General features: G+C 43.7%; 1 protein-coding gene across 4 annotated transcripts in view; it reads right to left on the reverse strand.

The window, feature by feature from the left end:
* herc2 (HECT and RLD domain containing E3 ubiquitin protein ligase 2) overlaps positions 1-26,091 on the reverse strand; it is a 190,210-nt gene that overhangs the window by 68,959 nt on the left and 95,160 nt on the right. For all 4 annotated transcript variants that reach the window (XM_084309199.1, XM_084309200.1, XM_084309201.1 and 1 more), the window contains exons 41-56: positions 25,187-25,383; positions 24,348-24,578; positions 20,752-20,890; positions 19,010-19,156; positions 16,453-16,595; positions 15,284-15,551; positions 12,245-12,387; positions 11,791-11,889; positions 11,544-11,712; positions 9,433-9,558; positions 8,185-8,293; positions 7,370-7,509; positions 6,926-7,116; positions 1,751-1,856; positions 1,396-1,487; positions 635-810 (exon numbers count right to left, since the gene is read on the reverse strand). In XM_084309199.1, coding sequence (XP_084165325.1) covers positions 635-810; positions 1,396-1,487; positions 1,751-1,856; positions 6,926-7,116; positions 7,370-7,509; positions 8,185-8,293; positions 9,433-9,558; positions 11,544-11,712; positions 11,791-11,889; positions 12,245-12,387; positions 15,284-15,551; positions 16,453-16,595; positions 19,010-19,156; positions 20,752-20,890; positions 24,348-24,578; positions 25,187-25,383 — 2,476 coding nt within the window. The remainder of the gene's footprint in view (positions 1-634; positions 811-1,395; positions 1,488-1,750; positions 1,857-6,925; positions 7,117-7,369; positions 7,510-8,184; positions 8,294-9,432; positions 9,559-11,543; positions 11,713-11,790; positions 11,890-12,244; positions 12,388-15,283; positions 15,552-16,452; positions 16,596-19,009; positions 19,157-20,751; positions 20,891-24,347; positions 24,579-25,186; positions 25,384-26,091) is intronic.

Genomic DNA, 26,091 nt, shown 5'->3' on the forward strand with positions numbered 1-26,091 from the left:
CATGTCTTAATTAAGAGGGCTTTCAGCAGCGGGGGATCAATAGCTCTCTTCCCCCCCAGTCTATTCTTCCTCTTGCCAACCTGCCAAAGCACAGGCTGAAGTAAAGGTCAGCCAAGTTGGCCAGCAGCAGCACAGAGCCCTGAGAGAGAGAGCAGCGTGCTGATGAAGGAAATACATTATGTTACATTATACCATGAAAAGATGGATCCAATCCACACACACACACATTACCTCAAAAGAAACAAGCAGTTTGTTAAATCACTGTGTTCGCGCGCACACACACACACACCCCTCCCCATGGCAGTATAATACAGTATAACCAGGTACTTGCTGGCTGACCCTCCCCATGGCAGTAAAATACAGTATATACAGCTTCTTGCTGGCTGACCCTCCCCATGGCAGTAAAATACAGTATATACAGCTTCTTGCTGGCTGACCCTCCACATGGCAGTAAAATACAGTATATACAGCTTCTTGCTGGCTGACCCTCCCCATGGCAGTAAAATACAGTATATACAGCTTCTTGCTGGCTGACCCTCCCCATGGCAGTAAAATACAGTATATACAGCTTCTTGCTGGCTGACCCTCCCCATGGCAGTCAAATACAGTACAGCTTCTTGCTGGCTGGTCATACCTCCCAGTGGCAGTTTTATCATCATCCTCTTCCTCATTGTCAGATGCCAGGAAAGGGACTGTGGCCAGGTCTTCGTCCTCCGCTCTGATACGACCCACAATGCCAAGCCCGTGGATCTTGCAGTCAATTCCAGAGCTGCGGCACTGCTTGATGGCGATCTCAATGTACCTGTGATACTAGGGGAGACAGAGACATTACATTACTTATTAAGATAGAAGATGATAGAAGTATAATTGGGTAAGAATATCAGAAGAAAACTCAATTTGTTCTGAATTCAAGATCAATCTTTTAATCCATGCATTTTTCAGTAGATGTGTGAAGAATAACAATATTTCTAGCGCATCTCCTGCCCTGCAGACGTAACCCTAACCCTACTACCAACTACTACGGAAACTCAGTTGACCAAATTACATCTGTTGACAACAAAGGCAGGTGCTGGCCCTCTGAACCCAGCGCCATCAGGCCTAACTGAATCAATATCAGTATCAAAATCTGGACCTTGTGAATCTAAAGCAAATTGAATGGGGTGATCAGTGCAGAGACCCAGCCCCAGGTGTACGAGGTGATCAGTGCAGAGACACAGCCCCAGGTGTACGAGGTGAACAGTGCAGACACAGCCCCAGGTGTACGAGGTGAACAGTGCAGAGACACAGCCCCAGGTGTACGAGGTGAACAGTGCAGAGACACAGCCCCAGGTGTACGAGGTGAACAGTGCAGAGACCCAGCCCCAGGTGTACGAGGTGAGTCTTCAGCCAACCAACCTCAGTGCAGTCACTGAGCAGCGGGACCGCGGTGTCCGCGGGGTTAATGTTGATCGTCTTCAGCTCAATGAGGTTGTTCAGAGAGCTGCCACCTAGAATCAAACAAGCCATTATTTCAGAATTGTGTTAATGCAAATAATGTATATACTTTAAAAGCAGGACAGAGACAGTCTCTTGGTATGTTTATGATATTTGGAGTAGAGAAACTAGGGAAGAGGTGTAAGACAAAGAGTTGGATCACAGCACAGAAACTGAACACGGTGGGGAACAAACTCCAGCCAATACAACGTTCTTTAATTGTTTTTAAGAGTGGAGTGGTTCCTCGACACAAACCTAGAGGTATCATTGTAAATACCTGACACCACCACCAGGGAGGGCATGTAGCTGCTGTCTGCTGGGTCCACAACCATCTTCAACCGGTGGACCAGGACGTCTGGGAAGAGCTCCAGGCGAATCCAGTGCTGCAGAGAAACAGAACGACGCATGCCATTAGGCACTACAGTACTACACACTGTTGTCCAATTTTGTTATCGTCTATGCTTGTTAAGTAAAGCACTTGAGCTTGGCACGGTTAGACCAACAATAAGATTTATCCATGCCTGCCCGGGTATGGATCCCCTTGCTGGATTTGATGTACACAATTGTAAGTTGCTTTGGATAAAAGCGTCAGCTAAATGACTAAATGCACACATTCACAGAGCATTACTACACAGCGTTTCCTTCAATTGTTTTATGGTGGCAGGAGGTGATTTTTGGTATTTGTTGGTCCTAGTTGTCTCAAGTGCAGGTTGTAGCACTAACGCTGTTCATGTTTGGATTCTTGCTTGTGATTAAAGCACTACATCTAAGCACTGGGCCAATGGTTGTTTGTTTGTGTATTGTGTTATAGATGCTGTACGTGTTATTTTCTTTGTTAACACTTTGGACACCGGAGTGATATGCGCAATGTGTTGTTAAAAGGCAGACGCTCTAAAGTATAGGAATACGTGGCGGTGTTTGCAGGGCTATAACTATATTCTATATTATAGCTATGGATACAATACTATGGCCCATTTCACATCACCTATCTATCGTTAAATAAGAGAAAAAGAAATAATCTTTTCATCCATACATTCCCGTTTTATACCGTGGTGAATATGACTATAGTTTTAGAATAATCCTGTCTAATCCCAGAAAACAACGCTATGCAGCAATACGTGCAATTCACTAAAAACGTTGTCATTTCTTGCCTGTACACGCTACTATTTTGTTTTTTTATGCTTTGATCATCACCAACGGCACACGTTGTGGAGTAACGTGAATGAATGAATGAATGAAAACTTTATTAACAGATTGCAGAATGGGTACAGTACAGTACAGCTCAATACATACAATTGTTAAGGGGATGCAGACCAGAGAAAGACTTTCGTCTTGTTTACATCAGGGTCCCCCATTTTCAATTCATCGTAACATATATGACATACATGACATACAGATAGACAGTACTGCTACACTAAACGTTACACACATATATTGTGATCGAAGTGAAATCGTGGTTGGATCACAGCAGGATTGATAACATATAGACCAGACCTGGGCATTGTACGGCCCGCGGGATGATTCTGACCGGCCCGCGAAAGATTACATGATAATTATATAAAAGAAAAAAAAAATTATATATATTTTTTTTTTACTTTTTTCTTTTCATGTCAACGTTCACACGCACAATATACGCTTAGGAGACATGCTCAGAAGATGTTGGTTCTCTTTGGATCCACCTACATATGTGAACAGACATTCTCAGTCATGACGTTTACCAAGTCCAGGTACAGATCCTCTCTCACTGATGAACATCTGGCAGCTGTGCTTCGCATCTCCACCTAAGACATGCAACCTGACTTTGATGGACTTGTTAAAGCTCAACAGAGACTGGATTTCTCACACTGAATGAAAAAAAAAAGAACTGAAGAACACTAAAATGTGGAAATATAACAAGTGAAATGGGACACTTGATATTTTTTTTTCTTTTTTTTGCACAGTTCTGAAAACATTACCGTAAATGTTTAATATAGGCATGTAAAGTAAAAAAGGCTACAAAACTGGGACACTTTTCTTTACACAGTTCAGTGACATGTCTTGTTTATTTTTGCTATAAGATGATGTGATGTCTTTAGAAAGCTAAGAAAATCCTTGTTTCAATAGTATATGAAACTCAAAATGCCCTTTGTTATTAATGTTTCACATTTTGTTTATCATTTTGGAAATAAATTCTATTTGAATAAATGATATTTTTGAAAGCTAACCTCACCTTTTAATTGCCAAATAAAAACATACACTCTTACCAGGGGTCAAAACAATGCCATTTACTGCTTTTTATATAGAAATAAAATGTATATTATGCATAATTGAGTTTGGAATTTTGGCCCGGCCACCCAACATATTTTCAGTTGCTCATTCGGCCCCCTGGGAAAAATAATTGCCCACCCCTGATATAGACCTTACCTTCACTAGGATGTACCTGAAAAAGAATATTCCAATTATCTGATCGCGAGTCCCAGTATTGGTGTCGATCGTGTCGCCAACATAATCCGCCATACATCATGGACCGGGAGCAATTCACGCTTTTCAATCCGATCGGGACAACCGGTCCCCTTGCCCGGTTACACATGAACGGGCGGGCGGGGTTAGTGTTCCATGCCATCGTTGTAAAGGCCTGCCTCGCCTGAGTATTTAAACCCCGCCCCCACGGCTCAGAAAACACACCAGACCGTTTCCAATGGAGTGCAATAGCTCCGCAAGGCAGTAGAGGGCGGTGTTGACCGTCTGCCAGCTCAGGCACATTCACCAGGGTCTGTAACCATGAATTATGAATAGATATAGCGAATAAAAGAAATAACAATCAAAAACAAGTTAATTTGTTTTTGGCAATATTCGATTGGCGGGCAATAACGAGTTAACTAGTTTTTGGCAATTAATGTGTCAATAACATGAGTCTCCCGGTCCCTCTGCAGTAAACAGAAAATACACTTTATCCAATCAGGAGAGAGAACTCCACACTGCAAAAAAGGTCTGACAAAAATAAGAAATAAAAACAAAATATGTGCTTTAAACTTTAAATAATCTGCCAGCAAATTTGGCTTGGCAAGATTTCTTGAAATGAGTAAAAAATATCTAGGGTTCCCTCTCCTGGTTGGATACAGTGGGAAGGGATACCAGATAATGTATTTTCTGTTTACTGCAGAGTGGAGGAACCAGGAGACCCATGTTACTGACCAAACACTCTACATAAGTGATGGCTGTTAGAATGTAGAGCTACTTAACTCTTTGGACGCCAGACCCGATGATAGTCGGGTTATCTCGCCATGCGTTGAGCGCCAGGACCCCCGAAAACCCGAGTATAGTCGGGTTTTCATCGTTATTTCTTTTATTCGATATTTCCATTCATTACAGGCACACAGACTCGGGGTTAACATGGGGAATCATCCTGAGAATGCCAAAGTGCAATACTGGCCGCATCCACCCAGGTGGCAGTATCGAGCACCCTTTGAAACATTATATCTTGGCCTGTGCATCGATCAAATGTCTCCGGTCGGACTTTTCTTTGTCGGACAAGTGGAGCAGTTGTCCCAATCGGATTGAGAAGCGTGAAATGCTCCCGATGCATGATGTGTGGCGGATTATGTTGGCGACACGATCGACACCAATACTGGGACTCGCGATCAGATAATTGGAATATTCTTTTTGGGATACATCCTAGTGAAGGTAAGGGCTATATGATATCAATCCTGCTGTGATCCAACCATGACTTCACCTCGATCACAACATATGTGTGTAACGTTACTCCACAACGTATGCCGTTGGTGATGATCAAGGCATCAAAAAACGACCCCCCCCCCCCCCCCCTTCCATGCATTAATGATGAAACATAATACAGATAATATAGATTTGATTTAGAAATAGTAGCGTGTACAGGCGAGAAACGGCAATGCTTTTAGTGAAATACACAAATTGCTGCATAGCGTAGTTTTCTGGGATTAGACAAGATTACTCTAAAACTATACTCATATTCACCACGGTATAAAACGGGAATGTATGGATGAATTTTTTTTTCCTTTTCACATATTGAACGATAGATAGTCACTGTCAAATGGGCCATAGTATTGTATCTAGAGATGTTCCGATACCATTTTTTCCTTTCCGATCCGATTCCGATACCTAAGCTTTGGGTATCGGCCGATACCGATACTTATCCGATACCAGTGCATACATTAAAAAAATTAAAAAATATTATATAAATTATAAAACATTTTTTTTTTTAATACAGCTACTGTTTTATATATACTGTTTTTTAGTAATAACTATAAAGTAATGGTATTTATTCAACAACAGGTGATTGTATAGATTAGTATTAGTATCAGTAATTGAAAACTATCTCAATGAGTTCACCCACGGAAAGGTTGTTGGCACATTAGTTCCACACAGACATTATTCGTTGCTGCACTTGCTTCCACAAGAAGGCTCCGTTTAGTACCAGAGGCTCTGTTGTTGTGATTTTTGCACAATAAATATTCAACATTCTCTTTTGAGACTCCGCCTCAGACTCTTATCATTTGGCACTAAAAGCTAAACATTGTCGCCGATATGGCTGTCCGCAACATGTAATTAATTGTGTACGCGACGTGCAATTGTGCAATGACAACGTTACCGTGAGCTATGTTAGCTAGCATGAGCTACCGCTATATGGAAAGACTGTAACGTTACTGCCGGTGACATTGTGATTTAACTTGGAATACTCCTTTGCCAATTTGCTGTACTTTGCTTGCAGATCTGCAGCCATTATTGCTGGATTATGTGAATAGCCCCAACTTTAGCCAAGGTAACGTCAAAGCTAGCTTTCGGTTAGCTGTTCAATGCTAATAACACCAGCCACCAAGCGAACTCATCAGAGCTCCCCGTCAACAGCGCTGTCGGGACAATGGCATTTTAAGAAAGTATCTGCTCTGCTGTTAATGGCAATTGACACTTTAATTCACGGTCGATTAAGCACACGTTTGTTTTATAATGCTCACCCAGCGAAGTATGAGTATATAAAGTATCTACAGAGCCCAACGTCCGCAGTGTTGTTGATAAATTACGTCATGGTATCGGAGCGCAACATTAGAGGGTACTCGCCGATACCGATACCAGCATTTTAGGCAGTATCGGCGGCATTTCCGATACTGGTATCGGTATCGGAACAACTCTAATTGTATCCATAGCTATAATATAGAATATAGTTATAGCCCTGCAAACACTGCCACTTATTCCTATCTCTTAGAGCTTGGCGTGGTAAGTACAAACGATGCTCAACTGTGTGGCGTCCATTGAGTTAACATTTATAAAAATATATATATATTTAAACACTTACAGCACCTTTAATTTCCCATTCTCTCAAGCTGTGTTGGCTGCAGTGTTCTTGTTGTGGTGGTCCACCACTACCCTGCCTGCTACAGTCAATGTAATCATCCTAAGCTATTTCAATGCACCGACACCCTCCAATCTCCCGCAGTACCTTTCCCTGAGAGCCGGAAGACTGCCAACACTGCTCGCTGCAATCAATGAGGCGCGAGGCCTGGTTAACGGAGGACGACACATTGAGGCTCTTCACGGCGCGGGACCACTCATCAATCAGCATCCCGCGCTGGCTGCTGGAATGCTTCTTCAGCTGCTTTCCCGAGCGCCCGCAGAACGCCGGGGACTGGCCTGTATGTGTGATGGGGGGGGGTGACAACATAGGCTTATGGACACGTTGGAATGATTTATTCATATGCATGCGAGTTGCCAACAGACAAGGGATGCAGTGATTGTAAAAGGCGGTCAGATATTCAGAGAGCCTTGGTGAAATATGCCTTCAATTGACAATTGGGCGTGGGGGAGTGTTGCCCAGGGACAGAGACAGGCAGACGGAGAGAGACAGACAAGACAGAGAGGGACAGAGACAGACTGTGTGACTGACCTGGCTCGTTGATCCTGCCAAAGGAATGCCTCGTGTTGTGTTTGCGGGTCTTGAAGCAGTTTTCACAGAAGTCAAAGTCATCACAATTCCGGCATTTGAACCTGGGACCGTTGATGGGGAACATCTGACACCCATCACACCTGAGAACAACACAGCAGTATAAATATACTATTACAATCAGGGGTGCGTTGGTGATTTCAAAGCTGGTTGCACTGTGTTTTAATGATGCCATGTGCACGCGTGACCCCGGGCGCGTACTCCGCGCATGCGCATAAATGTTCCCTTGCGTGCGCACAGACTAAAAACTTTGATTGATTGACTCTAGGAATGGAATGTAACACATTTCATTCACAAGTTGTGTAAATGTATCCGAGAACGTATTTGAACACACCTGACGACCTGCGCTATTGTTATGCAAAGTAGCCAGGTGGGTACATGGCGAGTTGGCACATCAGTCGAGTGCAGCGCATTCCTGTGTGCACGCGCGTGCACATCCGTGCATGTGTGTGCTTCTGCTCACAGAGCCGGTTGCTCGGCGTGCAACCCCGTCCCATGAGCAACGCACCCCTGATTACAATATCGCCAAGAAATATGGATGAAGGAATGTGAATACATTCCTACCCAGGGTGGGAAATTAACAGCAGACATGAGTGAAATGCTGGTCAATTCTGGCTGTGTGTTTGTGTACTTTACCAGCCACTTGGGCTAACAAAGAATCAATCATTGTTTGAAGTTGTGTTTTTTTATACTGACATTTTTTTATCTGGTTGGTAAAACAGTGATTGTGACAAGTAAACTGTGGAGACTGGCCTTACCTAACGCCAGGGTGGACACTGGGAACCAGCTCCATCTCAGACAGGAGGCCAGTCCAATGGGACTGCTGAGGGAAATCCACTATCACATCCTTCCCATTGGCACTGAAAGCTAAAACAAACCGTTTAGTTTAGCTCCATTAGTACGGAGAGTTGGTACAAGTTATACGGTCATTTACTAAGGTATTTTGTTCTTTGTAAAATGGAAGCAAAGAAAGGCATTGTATGCCCATTCTTAAGAAGGAAAATACTGTTGTTACTGAGGCTTTATTTACATCAGGAACTAATAATGACTTCAACAGAAATGTAAATTTCTTTATTATAATTTGAATAAGATAAGATATTCCTTTATTGATCTCCTTGGGGACATTTGGGCGTCATAGCAGCATGGGGAGGGGGGAGGGGAGGTACAGGCAGGGTAATAGTAGAAAGACAGATATAGGCAATACAATTATAATACAAATATAAATAAACAGTGTAAACAATATAATTGACTCTGAATATAAGAATATGAGAAAGTAAACAGAGTAATCAAAGGTGCAGATGAGGGTCTGTATGCCCCATCAGCGATAGGGGCGACAGTGGCTCAGGAAAGTCATCTGGTAATCGGAAGATTCCCAGTTCGATTCCCGCTCCTCCCGGGCAGCGTGTCGAAGTATCCTTGAGCAAGACTCTTAACCCCTAATTGCTCCCGATGAGCAGGTTGGCACCTTGCATGGCTGCCTCTGCCGTCGGTGTGTGAATGTGTGAGTGAATGGGTGAATGTGAGGAACAAAATTGTAATATAAATGCACCATTTATATTATATGTACCAATATAACTGATATAGACCGCGCATACAGACCCTCATCTGCACCCAGCAATGCTCCCAAAAAAAAACCCAGAGACTTCAAGTATCATCTCTATAAGTTATTAATCATTGTGACAATCATCTAGAGTGCGAAAACTCTCAACAATTCCCATGCTTCGTCTCTCCTCATCACCACATTATGGACGGTGTATGACCAAAGCTCAAGTCACGATGGATTCACAAACGCAGGTCTCTTGACGACATTTGGGATGAATCTTAAATCAGAGATGCTTTTTTTTTTTTTTTTTTAATGTACTACCAATGTCAATGGGAGTCGCAAGGTGAACACAACCTTCTACTAAAATTCTGACAAACAGAACGACTGAAATGGATGATGATGAGCTACACAGGCCAACATGATGAGATGAGGCGAAGACGTGACGCAACAGAGAAGACCTTACCTTTAACCACCCCAACACTCCTGTGAGTCACGGAGCCCCACTTGTACTTTGGCGTCGTGACCGTGGGTTTTACCCTCACCTTGTCACCAATCTTTATATGGGACGGAGAGCTCTGTGGTGGGAACCCTGTGCACCGGAAGACAACAGAGAGCTTTGCTACAGAACCAAATGATGCATCATCTCAAGAGGGTTCCCACACTGACTCACAAGCACCACAATCAGATTACTTGACAAGAAGATCTTGGACTTTTGTTAAAGTCAGTGACTTCAAATAAGCACGTTTTACAGCTGGACAATAGAAAATCTATTTTGTTTAGTTTCATAAAGAACCATTCACTAATATGACTATTAATTTGATCATATTATGTAAAGTAGCCTAGAATTGTATAAACTGCTGCACGTGCAAATCAAGGAGAACACTGTGGTGGGAACCCTCAACCCTGTAAACCAAAAGACAACATAGAGCTTTGCTACAGAAGGAACCAAATGATACATCATCTCAGAGGGTTCCCACACTGACCGTTGCACCAGAATCAAGGACTCAAGGACCTTTCAATTACTTGACAAGAAGATCTCAACTTCTGTTAACCCATTTAGTGCCATTCACGAGAATTCTCGTTTCTGGGCCTAAGTCGTTCAGTGCCATAAACGAAGATTCTCGTTTCTGGGTAGTTTTGCCTTTTTTTCTCTCGATTTTAATACCCTATTCAATGTCAGGGAGCTGTATTTTGCATGTAAAAGGCATAATGGGACTCCGAAGGTGCAGTACCGGCCGCATCCTACCAGGCGGCGGTATAGAGCACCATTTGAAACGTTGTGTCTTGGGCTGTGCATGGATTATATAGGTCCGGGGCGGACTTTTCTTTGGCGGACAAGTGTAGCGGTTCTAATGCTCAGATTGAGAAGAAACAATTACTCCCGATCCGTGTTCTGTGGTGGATTATGTTGGCGAAACGATGGACATCAATACTTGGAATGGCGATCAGATAATTGGAATATTCTTTTCAGGGTACATCCTAGTCAAGGTAAGGGCTATATGGTATCAATCTTGCGTTGATCCAAGAATGTTTTCATTGCGATCCGAGCGTATGTGTGTAACGCTAGTCCATAACGTATTCCGTTGGTGACAATCAAAGCATCGGAAAAACTACCCCCCCACCCTTTCATGCATTCATTATGGAACATAATACCCATCATATGGATTTGATTTTTTTATTGTAGCGTGTGTAGGGACAAAACGCCAATGGTTTTATTCTAATACACGTTGCGGCTTATAACCAGCCTTTCAGGAATTGGCCCGGATCATTCCGAAATAACACTCATATTCACCACGGTATAAAACGGGAACGTATGGATGGAAAAATTATAAATTTTTTTAATCTTGACTGGAAGAAACTCAGTGTCAAATGACTATAGTATTGTATCCATAGCTATACTATAGAATATAGTTATAGCTCTACAAACAAGGTGACGGACTCCATTAGTTTAATGGGTGGCGTCGCATAGCCATCCCCAGGAAACAGCGTGGCATAGGATGTGTTAAAGTCAGTGACTTCAAATAAGCATGTTTTACAGCTGGACAATATAAAACCCATTTAGTTTGTTTCATAAGGTCTGAAACCATTCACTAATATGACTATTAATTTGATCATATGTAAAGTAGCCTCAAATTGTATAAACTGCAATGCACATGCAAATGAACAACCAACATGTTCCCGAGTGTTCCCCCAGAACCCATACCCATCCACATCCGTCAATCAACCACCCTCCACACCTTCAAACAGGCCCTCAAGACCCGCCTCACTTTTACCTGATCATCATCCTCCTTCCATCTCAAGACTCAAGCTTTACATTTTAAATCATTTAGGTTTTATTGTTGATATTTCTTTGTTATGTTTACTCTATTCTGTATTTATTAAATTATTTTATTGTGTGTGTGTGTGTGTAAAGCGACTTTGGGTACTTAGAAAAGCGCTATATAAATTTAATGTTTTATTGAATTATTACCATTATTATTATTAGAATGACTTCCTCAATATTTCAGTATCACAGCCCAGTGTATAAATAACTCCTATGGAAGCATTAGTTCAGTCAGATGAGTGAAGACTTACCGAGCAGCTCCGTGTGGATGTAGCGGACCCAGTAGGTCCCTCCTTTCTGCTGCCAGTCACACTGTACGTTCAGGTCGTGAAGGCCGTCTCTGTCCAGCTTGATCACTTTCCCTACGTCTCCCTCGTACACTTCCTCATACGTTCTACAACACTTCACCATCATCCCCACCTGCAGGGAGGTCAGCGGTAAGTAAACCCAACGTCTACGTAAACCTCCTGATTGCATTTTCAAGAGATATCTCCTTACCTGGATGTTCTCCCTCACGTATACGGCATAATCGTCGTTGCTTTGGAAATCGGACCTCTTCTTAAAGGTTTGGCTCTCGGTAACGACTGCTCCCGGAGGCTGATAAAACAGACGGGTAACAGTAAAATATCAAGCTATTATTGTACTTTTTTTCTTTTTAAATAAGGGGCGAGGTGACGAGTTGAATGATTCTGCACAAGTGATGACTAGGCCCACATGGAATCCCATTGGAAAAAAACTGTGGAAATCCACATCAGATTTTCATATACAGCAGATAGGATCCTAAAACTACAAATAACCTAGTAGAATGAACTACTAGAACAGGGCATCTTACAGGTCAATACTTTTTAACCCTTTCACTGCCACACTACCGAACGGTTAACCCTTTCACTGCCACACGACAGAAGGTTAACCCTTTACTATCATGAAGAGATGAAGCAGAAAGGCAACGTACCACAGGGAAGACGGGCTCCGCCTCCTCCAGCTCCTCCAGCACCTCCTCGTCAGAGTACTCATCAGACACGGTGTCTGCGTCCGACAGCTCTGTGACGTGAACGTCAGGGTGGTCCAGCAGCCAGCCCACCAGAGACTCCACACCTAGCAAACAACTGCAATCAATGTCTGGTAGACCTGTCCCATTTGGAACCAATCCAGACTGCGATCAAGCAGCGCGGTCTCGTCAGAAAACATAAATAAAGTACTAAAATGAATTGACCACAGGAAAAAAGCTTTGTATCGGCAAAAGTCCAAAACATCAACAAACACCGGTTGTGGTCGCAGGCAAGTGATATCACCACTAACCTAAGCCACCCACCCCGATACACAGCAATACTATTAACTCATTCAACGCCAGTCACGAGAAAAGTTGGGTTACCTCGCCAACCGTTCAGCGCCAATCACGAGAAAACGTTCTTTTATTAGCTATATCCATTAATTTTTCATTCATCCAGCCTGATATCATTGGGAATGGGTCCGAGCTTGCAAAAGGGCAAATACCGCCGCCTACGGTATTGCACTCTATTAGAAATGGTGTAGTTTCTTTTCAGGCCCGATCTGAGCTGTGCGGGCGGGCAGGGTTTAAATACTCCGGCAGGACTAGCCTTTACAACGTTACATCTGCTATGCTCCCCCCCCCCCTTCATATGCAATGCCGGGCAATGTGGGACGGACCTCCACGAGCAGTATTTGGAATGGCGATCAGATAATTGGATTATTTCTTTTGCATTACATCAGAAACCAGGTAAGGACTCTATATAAAATCTTGCGTTGATCTGATATTTCTTTCTACCGCGATCAAAGCTGTGTGTGTGTGTGTGTGTGTGTGTGGCTGTTTACCGTTGAGTGCAGGAGGTGGCGGGGGGAGTGCCGCGCTACGAGGGCCATTTCATGTATGCATGAGGAAGGATAATAATGATAATCTAGCGTTGATTTCAGGAAGATTCGATAATCAGGCGAAAAATTACAATGTGTTTAGTGAATTCCACTAAAGGGCTATTATCGCGTATTTTCCTGGGATTACTAAGAATCACCAAAACTATACTCATATTCAAAACGGTATAAAACAGAAATGTACGGATGAAAAAACAATCCGTTTTGTGCATGTTGACTGGAAGCAACTCACTGACAATCGACGGGTGTATTAGACCCATAGCTATTAGGGATGCCCCGATCGATCGGCCACCGATCGTTATCGGCCGATAATCAGTATAAATATGCGATGGGTGAATTCCAATAATGAGTGAAATTCGCCGATCGCGGAAACCGATCAAGCGGAGATCTCACTCGCTGTCTGTCTCAGACACACAGGACCTGCAAACTGCCGCTGCTCCTCCTCCCTAGCCCCGCCCGCATTCTCCCTTCTGTGTGTGTGTGTGTGCGCGTTTGGAAAGATCAGATGAAGTCAGACAAGTATATTATATTAGTAAATGTACTGCGGGTGGACAGATAATGTTGATATTTAAACATAAAAAATACAATACATAATAAATGTATCATGATCATCATGCAACATAAAACAATTGCAGGAACGGTTTGAGAGAGGGAGGGGTTTTAGGTTGCGTGTTGTGAGTTCCAAAAAAATTTACTTAAAGTTTAAAGCTCAATATATCAAAACGTGGCACTTTACAGTGAACAGGAGGTCTATTTGTATTAAAAACAATAGATTGTTTTTCCTGGAAGGTCAAATTTAAATTTCCATTGCCTTTTTTAAGTTGATCTAAATGTTACTGATTGTGTTAAATGGGCTTATGATATCGTCTCATATCGATTGCAGGCACCTGCATCGTATCGTGGCAGATATCGGCAAATATCATATCGTTGTCCAAAGAATCAATATCGTATCGTATTGTGATGAAACTGGTGATTCCCACCCCTAGTAGAGTCCATACACCCAACACCAAATCCCATAATTCCTTACACGTAACGTGTCTGGCTGTGTGACTTCAACTTGTCAGCATGCAAATGACAGCCAAACATGGCACTGCAACTAAATAACACAAATACAATAGGTACATTTGTGAATATAACACGTTTTATACTTGTGCTACAAGATTTTGGCCTGTACTACAAAACTATCAACCTCTGCAGCACCAGTGCTATGTGCAAAAAAAGTTAACGAACAGCCCTGTATAAGATATATTTTAAGCGCTCGCAAATCTCACAGTCTCCCCATTGATTAAAGCGATGGCGTTCTAGCGCCCTCTGGTGCATTAAGCGATGGCGCAGAATGAGTTAAGATATACGGTTAGGGTTTGATGGTTATGGTTAGTTTTGTGATTAGGGTTTGGGAGACGCCATCAGAAAATGTCTCAGTAGTCTTGAGGTAAAGGCACTTGGTCCCATGTCTACCTTCATGTTACTTAAATACTTGAAGACGCATTGGTGTTTGTCCATCCGTTTAGAGCGAGAGACAGCCCTCCTTGTTTCCTGGTAGACATGTAACTAAATATCAGATTGGAAAATAACACAATACACCGCAGTATAAGAAAGAGTGGCATAGTGTGTTCTATCCACAACCTAACATGTGATCTAGCTACGTTAAAAAACATGACTTATACACATGATCGTAATTATTCACACCTAACACAATCACGTCATATCCAGGGTTCCCACAGACATTGCAAAAAGAAATTCAAGGACTTTCAAGTACTTTTCCAAGCACTATTTTCCATTTTAAAAGGGCATTTAAAAGGATACAATTCACTTAAATGCTTTTTTTTATTGAAAAGAAAATCGGATTTATGGCTTTAAAACCCATTTCCGACAATTAGTTACACTATAAAAAAGATTCAATTTCTTGATTCAGAACAATTTTATCATGGATGAACAAAACTTTCAATGCGAATGGTTGATTTGAATTTCAGACTTTTTAAGCACATTGTAAAAATAATTGGTTTTCAAGGAATTCCAGGCCTCGACTTTTTATTTTATTTTAAATCAAGCACTTTAAGCACTTCAAGGACCTTGTGCGAACCCTGCATATCCTACTGTTTACCTGGTACACCGGAGGCGCTGCCAGTGGTTCCCGACAGTGACTTCAGGGCAAACTCGACGTTTTTCCTCTGGAAGCCCATCTCCATGAGCTGCACGACGAGGGGTAGAGGAGGGACAGGCAAGGCCTTCTGCTTCTTCTGTTTGGGCGGCCGGACGTGCTGCACGGTGATAGGCGTGGTGGCCTCGCTGGAGCTGCTCTCCTCGAACCGCGGCGAGGACGGGTGGGTGGACTCCACCGCCAAGTACTGACACACTGCCAGGGCTGCAGCCTACACGCACAGCAAGACACGAGAATACACTTTATAATAAACTTTTTTTGTATAGCACCTTTCATACAAGAATTGCAGAGCAAAGTGCTTCACAGCAGCAAAAAAGACAAAACTGGCATAAAATGAGCACATAATTAAAAAAGAAAGTGCCGACATAAAAGGCCTCTTTTCACTCACACATTCACACAACGACAGCAGAGGCAACCACGCGAGGTGCCAACCTGCTCATTGGGAGCAATTAAGGGTTAAGTGTCTTGCTCAAGGACACTTCGACACGATGCCGGGAGGAGCCAGAATCTAACCTGGAACCTTCAGATTGCCAGACGACCAGCTCTACCTCCTGAGCCACTGTCACCCCTTCAGAAAAATAACACTAAGTTAATGTTTATTTGTTGCCTCGATCAATATGTCCAGCTCCAGGGGGAGCATTTAAGAGTATAATTTACCACCGCTCATGGTAACCTGTGCCATGGCATTGCTCTGTGTCACGGCAAAGAGATATAGTGGCACTGGAATTCAAATTAATTAATTTACAAATTCCATTGTTAGTAAAAGCAAATATGCCACTAAGATTGGAAAAGCGTGCCGGTGCCGCAGTACTCTGAGCGGCTGAACTGTAATTTGCGGCGTGGTTTAGTTAATCTGGCCCCATAAATGGAAAATTAACCCGCCCATACCCATGCTGATTGGTCCTTGTGCAAGACTAGAAAGCGGGGATCTTTGATTAAACACCTGCTATCAGAAGAATAGACAGAAAAAAAGTTTTTACTTTAACTTTTTGAGACGGTACCCATACTTTCACTTAAGTATAATTTCTGGGTACTTTTTACACCCCTGGGCTGGCCCCATGTGTAAAACAGGTATCACACTGACTTGCTGAGGGACTGGTTCATCGACTCACCTCCAGCTCCTGTCTGTCAAAGATGGCCTTGATGGGAGAAGGCTGGGTGGCGGCAGAGAGCAGCTGCTGCAGGAGAATCAGGGGAGGCACGGGACCCTCCGGAGACAAGTCTCCCACGTCAGGGGATGACGCCACAGGGTCCTCTGTACAAAAAGAGATGCAAGAGAAGTGTCTTGAGATGTCCCGTCAAGACATTCTGCTGCTGTCGCGGGAAAACCTGGTTCATCTATTTTTGTAGATAAATCGTGTTTTACTTGAATTGAAGGTTTCTGTGGTCTTAAAGGGGCACACGAAAAACGCAGAATTATTTTGCACATAATCACACATATCCTAAGGCTCTAAACCTTTTCACACGCATTCATTAAGTTTGAAGGTTATTGAGAGTAAATTCGTTTGAATATCTCCTGCCGTGATGCCATCAGAGGATATTGAATGTTACAATGCAAGATCAAGGCTTCCTTTGAGTCATCCCCACACACACAAGTCCCCCGCAGACATCTCTAGGTGTAGACAGTGTCAGCAGACTGGTTAATCAATCAGCCGTTGAGTGCGTAGAGCCGGGGGCCGTATTGTATAGAAAACTAACCTGCTCTAGTTACGAGCCGAGTTGCTCAGTCATTTTAATCACACTCTCACCCCTCGACACCGTAGGGATATGAAGGTTAGGGCTGGGCGATATAACGATAACGATAAATATCGCGATATATTTTAATAATCGATATCGAATATCGAAATTAAAAAAAAAATCGAAAAATCGTTTTTTTTTTTTTTTTTTTTTTTTTCCTGCAACATGGCAGTTTTAAAACCAGAGACAGTGGACAGACTTGTCTTTCTTGCCTGCAACTTAAAGTAATGGCTTTGCTTGTCCAAATGACAATACTGACCAAATTCAGATTTCTTTTTCTCTTGTCCATTTATTTTGTTTGCTTTCTAATTTAAAATACATTTTGAAACCGTCTGTACACAGTAGGCTATGTGTGCTAGCAGAACTAGACTCCAGTCACGAGTCACAGTGCACATGTGCGGTGGTTTGTCCACCAAAAAAGCGCCAAAAGATCGAAAATAAACTAGCAGAGCCAGAACTGTTCAACTCCTCTGGAGCCACAGCCAGCAGAGAAGCCGGTTTACTTTAGCTTTTAAACCAGCTGCAGCCTGAGAACTGGAGTGTGAGGGGATGTAACACTAAAGATGGCGGCAATGACAAAGAATTGCTGCAAAATAAACATACATCTGTTGTAAATTTTTTTTTTTTTTTTTTAATACTTATAACAATTCGATAATTATCGATATCGAGAAATAAAATAAAATTATCATATCGTTATCGCGATATGATTTTTTTCCATATCGCCCAGCCCTAATGAAGGTCATTGTGTTTCATTAGGTTTCCTCTCTGCACCTGAGCACCGAGTCCCATCTCAGCTGACTGTGTGATGACGCATCATCCATCCATGCAAACCTCCCCCTTCCTTTCAGACCACGGGGTCTCACTAGGACCGGGGTATCAGAAAACGGTGCCTACCCGGTATCTTTCCTCAGTTGAGGAAAAACTGTACCAAATTTTGATTATTTATGGAACATGCTGTTGGCTCAGTGGCCTCGTGGGTAGAGTGTCCGCCCTGAGTTCGGGAGGCTGGGAGTTCAAGCCCCGGCCGAGTCATACCAAAGACTATTTAAAAAATGGTACCCATAGCCTCCCTGCTTGACACTCAGCATCAAGGGTTGGTTTGGGGGGGAAGTCCTTGCGACATACTAGCGTCATGTGACATGTCCAAGGGGTGTACTTGTACATCAAGCTGCCTCACGCTACGAAAACAGGAGATAGGCTCCTGCCCCATGTGCCGTTACGAAGGCAACTTCTGTTGGCGTGTTCCATAAATAATCAAAATTTGGTACAGTTTTTCCTCAACCGAGGAAAGATACCGGGTAGACACCGTTTTCTGAAATCAAATTATTATTATTTTTCTTTACATACAAGGAACACGACTACATTTTGGGAAATGTGCTCTTGAGTCAGACAAGAAGATGGACGCCATTCAGGTGAAAGCTATCCAGCTGAATGAAGGAAGCCCATACGGACCACCAGCTTAAAACTCTGGGAGAGGTGTTTTTGGCCAAAAGCTAGGCTAGCTGGTCCGTATCCACTTTCATTAATTTGTGCTAAGCTAAGATAGATTGTAGCTTTCTACTGAATGCACAGAGAGGAAATTGGTATCTATCTTCTTGTTTGACTCTGGAGAAGACGGTAAGCGGTATTTCCCATAATGTTGGCGTGTTCCTTTAAAATGTAAAGAAAAATAATAATAATTAGATTTCTTTGCAGCCAATCACCACTGGTGTTATATCTGACTGCCGAATCAACACAAACCTCTTCATATTTGTACATATTAGTAAAGATATGAGGTGAAGTCTTTCATAGAATCATAGTTGGCCTAAAAAAAGGGAACAAATTAGACTATAAGGTTTTTATTCACACGGTATCTTGACAGAAGTATCGGTGGGGGAGGAGAGGCGTCGGTAGCGAAACATTTAATACCAAACAAATACCCAAACCTCTTACCGACGGGGTTGGACCCCGAATCCAGGACGGCGGGCTGGGAGAGGATCTGTCGGAGTTTGTCTTGGTGAGACAGCAGGGCGCGCGCTGCCTTCAGAATGTACAGCCTCAGCTGCTGGCAGCGGAGCAGATGGAGGTCCACCTGGTCAGCTGAAGGAAGACAAAAGGTACAACGGATTACATCGTCACATCCGTTGGACAGGGACACTTTTGAAAAAGAAGAGAAGACATTGGAAAATGTATCCAATACAAAAAAATATCATTTTATTTGGACTTTTCAGAGGTTAGAAAAGAAATTCCAAAACAATTGCTGTCAACCTTCAGCTGTGTCTGCAGGGTTCCCACAGACATTGCAAAATTTCAAGAAATTAAAAGACTTTTTAAGCACCTTGTTAAAAAATTTGCTTTTTTTTCTACTTTTTCTCCTCCTTTTTCTGTTTTTCTCCCATCCAAATGTAGTCGTTATGCCAATTCCCCCCCCCCCCCCCCCCCCTTGTCGTTGCGCACATATGCCCCCCACTTGCCGGTCTAGGGAGGGTTGAAGCCTATCACATGTCTCCTCCGATACATGTGGAGGCAGCCAGCCGCTTTTTTTCACCTGACTTACTCATTGGGTAAGTGTAACACGTGGGAGGATCACACTACCTCACCCAGATCCCTTCCTCGCTGAGCAGGCGCCCCAACCGCGTCAATACTTTTACCAACGGATTTCCAGTTCCGCGTGCGCGTTCTGCGATCTGATTGGCCACTGACATTTCTGGTCATGTGCGCCAATCTCGTGACGCCTGTTTTTGCGCCTATTTCCGCCTCGAACAGCCTGCAAACTACCTAACGCCTAGTTTATCACTGGTTAAGCTTAGGCGACTCTTTCGAAGTTGGTTAAGGTTAGAGTTTGGAATAAGGGCTGGTGTTCTATCGCCCTGCTCTAAGACAAACTCTAACCAACTTCGAAAGAGTGCCTAAGCTTAACCAGTGATAGAAACAGGCGTCACACGATTGGCGCACATGTCACATGACCAGAAACGTCAGTGGCCAATCAGATTGCAGAACGCGCACGCGGAACTGGAAATCCGTTGGTAAAAGTATTGACGCGCCCCGACAGACCTGTAGGAGTCGCTGTTTACAACGACCAGGACCCACCCCACCGGCTTCCCACCCGCTGACACTGCCAATTGTGTCAGTATGGACGACCGACCAAGCTGGAGGTACGGCGGCAGCTGGATTCGATCCCACTGGCTCTGCGGTGGTAGGCAGACGCTTAGTCCGCTGCGCTTCCCGGCGGCCCAAAATGGGCTGTTTTCAAGGAATTCCAGGCCTTGACTTTTTTTTGTCAAAAATTTATTTCAAGGACCTTGTGCGAACCCTGTGTCTGGTACACGAGACACAAAACGCACCAGTCACAGACCAGCATAATGACTGCTGGCTGGCATTTATTTCCCACCCAGAGGTATAAACACATGGAGCTCGGTGGCCTGGATACTGACTGGGAACAAACGGAACCATTCACAGGGGCAGCCTCCCAGACTGCCTGGGGAGCCGAGCAGATATAGACCTCATTAGTGCCGGTCAAAGATGCACACTATACTCAGGAGAGCGGGAGACATCAAGAAAGAAAGAGACCGTGTGTGTGCGTGTGTGTGTGGAGCGTGCATGATCACATGTGTGGATGGGAATAAAGCAAGATCATTGGATCAGCTTCATGACTCGCTGACGTGATCATCAGGTGGACCTCTTGCCTGTGTTACCTGTCAGCCCTCGGCTGAGGGACTTCTTCATGCGCTGTTTCTCAAGCTTGCTACCCGCCAGGTTGACCAGCTGAGCCCACACCGCCAGCATCGGCTCTGTGAAGGGCAGGTTCTGCACACTGAAGGAGACTACTGGCAGCTGAGGGGGAAACAGAAGACATCCAATGACTTCTGGGTACACAAGGCCAATTTCAAATCTCGTTTATAGCCAGAAGCAATTCATTGCCAGGTAATATAGAAAAGATGTTCATGGACAGAGAGGAAAATGATGATTTAATGGGGGAAACTTGACTTAAAATATCCTACTGTCCGCACCACTCTTTTTTTTTATTTACTTTTTCTCCCATTTTCTATTTTTCTCCCATCCCAATTTCGTATCGTCCAATTCTACCCTCCCGTCTTGAACGTTGTTAGGCCATGCCTCCCACAAGCCGGCTGCAATGTGGACTAAGCCTTACATCACGTGACGTGTCCCCTCCGGTACTCGAGGAAGCAGCAGTCGCATCTTTTCACCTGCACAGTGCGATCTCTCAGCGTCGGGGGTCTGCGTTTGGAGGGCACGCCGCCCCCGTCGCTTCCTGATTCTGCTGCGCAGGCGCACCAACCGACCTGTAGGAGTCCCTGTCCACAACGTCCGATCCCCACCCATCAGCTTCCCACCCCCTAATACTGCCAATTGTATTAGTATGAACGACCAGCCAAGCTGATAGCAATGCGGAGAGCTGGGCTCGAACCCAGCGTCTCCTGCATTTGTGGTGAACGCCTTGCCCACTGCACCACCTAGCCGCCTTGTCCGCACCACTCTTACTTTGGGAGCCAGCTGTGTTTTCCTTTTTACCCCCTTGAATGCCTAAACCCACTCCAATGTTTTTTTTTTATCAACTTTTTCTCCCATTTTCTATATTTTCTCCCATCCCAATTTCGTATTTTCTTGCCTCCCACAAGCCGGCTGCAATGTGGACTAAGTCATACATAGCACAAGTCCCCTCCGGTACTTGAGGTAACAGCAGTCGCATCTTTTCACCTGCGCAGCTCGATCTCTCAGTGGCGAGGAGTAACGCGTGGGAGGCTCACGCTGCCCCCGACACTTCCTGATTCTACTGCGCAGGCGCACCAACCGACCTGTAGGAGTCGCTGTCCACAACGCCAGATCCCCACCCATCAGTTTCCCACCCCCTAATACGGCCAATGTGTATTAGTATGAACGACCAGCTAAACTGAAAGCAATGTGGAGCGCTGGGCTCGAACAGGCAAGCCCAGCGTCTCCGTCATTCGTGGCGAGCGCCTTGCCCACTACGCCACATAGCCGCCCAACCCACTCCAATGTTAACTTAATATCGCATAATCTATGTTTTAAATTATGGCTATGTGTCTAATCTGCCCGTCGCTTATCAAAGACTCATTTTCCAGTCAACATTGTCAAGGCAGATTGTTTTTTTATCGCTTCATTTCCGTTCGATAGCATTTTGAAAATCACTCGTTTTCACGGAAAAAAACAACCCATTCTATGATAATCGTCTTTTACTGGAATATTCCAGAACGTTGTCATTTGTCGGCCTATTTATGAATCGCTTTCAAATAAACGCTAGATGATCGATAGTATTATGTGTGTGCACGCACGCTCGTGCCGCGCGCTGATAATCGCTGCTCTTATTTCCTGATGGCTTTTACAGTCAAAACAGCTATATCACATATAGGGGAAACGCTTACCGGTATATATCCGTAAAAACGAGTCCGATTATCCTAAGACTGATAACATAGATTCCTTACCTGAGGTCAGACGGTATCCAAATGGTTTATTCCAATTTCCGATCGCCATTCGAAAAAATCGCTCATTTGATTGATCCATCGTGTATACAGTAAAACACATATTCGCCGCGGCACCAAGGCTCCAGAATGAACTCTGGTAGACCCCGGTTACATCAGTGAGAAGTAAAATGTGGAGTCAGAAATCCTTTCTCCCATTCACTTTCATTGAGTCCAATCCAAAAGGGTGATTTACCATCTGGGAGACGATAGGGGGTGCTTTTTTCACATCTGAGCGCCGGCGGTGCCTGGATCTCCAACGGTAGGCTCGCTTGATGCAATATGATTTCAGATCGCTAATAAAAAATAAATAAAAAATAACGAGAAACTCTCGTGATGGGCATTCAACGATCGGGGGGTAAACCCGAGAAAAGCCGTGAGTGGCATTCAAAGTGTTAAAAGCATGTGCGTTTCAGTTTGTGGGGTAGCTTTGTGGAATGGACTACGAAACAGAGCAATAACGTTGTACAGTTAAAAAATAGATACCAAAAAAAACCGATAGACAAATACAGATCTGAGGAACTATAGATTATTGCTCTCAGGGAATGTTTGTATTTCTTCAAAACAAAAAATAATGGTTGTCTTGTTTTTTTAACCTTATTTTATTTATTATAATTCTCTCTTTCTTTTAGGTAGTAAGATAATTTTTTTTGAAATGTTATGATATTGTAAGAAAGGGGCAGGACTAGATAAGCTTCCTTCTGCCCCTTCTCCAACTCACTCGTTTGTTTTTCTATGGATGAAGACTCATTTGTTTACGTTTACATTTAGTCTTTACTGTGATTTGTACATTTGTTAACTCATCCAGCGCCATCGCTTAATGAGCCAGGGAGCGCTAGAACGCCATCGCTTTAATCAATGGGGAGACTGCGAGATTTGCGAGTGCTTAAAATATATCTTATATTATAGCTATGGGTCTAATACACCCGTCGATTGTCAGTGAGTTGCTTCCAGTCAACATGCACAAAACAGATTGTTTTTTAATCCATACATTTCCGTTTTATACCGTTTTGAATATGAGTATAGTTTGTGATTCTTAGTAATCCCAGGAAAAGACGCGATAGCGTTTTAGTGGAATACACTAAACACGTTGTAATTTTTCGCCTGATTATCGAATCTTCCTGAAATCAACGCTAGATCATCATTATTATCCTTCCTCATGCATACATGAAATGGCCCTCGTAGCGCGGCGCTCCCCCCCCCACCTCCTGCACCCAACGGTAAACAGCCACACACAGACAGCTTCAATCGCGGTAGAAAGAAATATCAGATCAACGCAAGATTTTATATATATAGTCCTTATCTGGTCTTTGATGTAATGCAAAAGAAATAATCCAATTATCTGATCGCCATTCAAAATACTGCATGTGGAGGTCCGTCCCACATTGCCCGGCATTGCATATGAAGGGGGGGGCAGCATCGCAGATGTAACGTTGTAAATGCTAGTCCTGCCGGAGTATTTAAACCCTGCCCGCACGGCTCAGATCGGCCCAGAAAATAAGCTACACCATTTCGAATAGAGTGCACCGGCTGGAAGGCGTAGGTTGGCGGTATTTGCCCTTTAGCGAGCTCAGACCCATTCCCAATGATAACATCAGGCTGGGTGGATGAAAAATCTATGGATATAGCTAATAAAATAAATAACGATTAAAACCCGAGTTTTCTCGTGATTGGCGCTGAACGGTTGGCGAGTTAACCCGACTTTTCTCGTGACTGGCGCTGAATGAGTTAAGTTCGAGATAAATAAATATAAAATCAAATCAAGTGCAAACAAGAAACACTTTCCATACCGGTTTCAGCTGGCTGAGGAGACAAACCCTACAGGTCCTCATCTCGTGGAACTGGACCGTGATGCGTCCTTTCGGGGTGATGCGGGTGACCGTTCCCTCGCCATACTCCTCGTGGACGACCTGGCCCCCGAGCCGGAGGCGCCCGTCGATCCCCCCGATCACCGCCAGCACTGCCATCAGGTTGCCCACCCTGGGGCCCTCGGAGTCTGGGCAATACTCCTCCAGGAAGGACTGGGAAGGAGGATAGAGGGAGGACTTGTGTCTAGAGTCGTAGAGGAACCGCTCAGTGCCATCGAATACTAAAAGATGCTATGTGTACAGTTTCCCCGGTCATTCGGAATGAGGACCATGTAGACTGAACCATGTACCGGATTCTAATTCTTTATTGCAGATATTTATTGTAACGTATAATATGACTGATATACAGACCCTCACCTGCACCTTTGATTACACGGTTTACTTTTCTCATAGAGTTCATTCTATTTTTTATATTCAGATAAAGTTATTTGCCTATATTTATGTCTTTCTACTATTACCCCGCCCATACCTGTACTAGCTCCCTCCCCCCATGCGGCTATGACGCCCGCATTTCTCCAAGGGGATCAATAAAAGAATATCTTATCTTATCATAATTATGTGAAATATGCCTGTGAATTTGTCATTCCAAATGATTGGAAAATCATGTATCATGATAATACACACTATTGACAGAAAAAAAAATCTACTTTCTTGATCATGCAATCACAACTGTTGCGTCCGAGTGGAGCAACAGTTGTGATTGGAGGATCAAGAAAAGAGGGCGGGTTTGAGGTAAGTCAGTACAGTGCACCAGCACTTACCACTTCAGAATGGCGACCAGCCATGACATCCCCGATGGAGCTGAGCTGAGAGTTGATGTATTCGTTAATGAGGCTGTTCCATTGGCCCAGAGAGTGCAGCGTGCGCAGGACGGCGACGATCTCTTCAGCCAATGTGCTGCTGTGGGTGGCCGTAAGAGAAGCCTGAGGGCGGGACTTCCTCCTTCGCAGGGAACCCTCTGTAAGCAGGGGACGGGGATTAAACCAATGCATGTTACAGAAAGTGCATCCTTTTCTCAAACTGCTTTTCCAGATGAAATGTAGCTTTAGTGGGATTTATTACTACATTTGGTTGGCTCTCATCGAGTTAATAATAGAAACCTCAGTTTTCCACTAGGGATGTAACAAAATGTGATTCAATGATCAAATGTCATTGATGCAAAGTTCAAATGCCTTTATTTTGAAATTCCCATGGCATGTCAGTTTTACCATTTCCGTCCAAACGCACCTCCTTCTACACATTTATGCTAGCTACTAGCTAGCGGCATCAGGCAGATAATGGCAAGCGGCCACGAAAAAGACAAATGAGAAATATTTTGGATTTCATGAGGCTGGAGAGCTGTGGGACCAGACAGTGAGATCATATTTTTTCTCTATTTGTAATACTGTTTTAGAAATGTAAATACTATTCATGAGTAATACATTCATTACTTTTAGTGTTGAGATGCTTTCCATTTGCTATTTTGTGTGTGTGTGTTTATTTTTGTTTACATCTACAGAATGACAGTGTTAAATAGGCATATGATATCGTCTCATATTGATCACAGGCCCCTGAATAATTTTTTTATTGAAATCGTATCGTGGCAGACTTTGTGATATCAGCAAATATCGTATGGTTGTCCAAAGAATCGATATAATATTGTATTGTGATGAAACTTGTGATTTAC

Source organism: Notolepis coatsorum, assembly GCF_963971535.1.
Source record: "Notolepis coatsorum genome assembly, chromosome: 2".
Classification (NCBI taxonomy): domain Eukaryota; kingdom Metazoa; phylum Chordata; class Actinopteri; order Aulopiformes; family Paralepididae; genus Notolepis; species Notolepis coatsorum.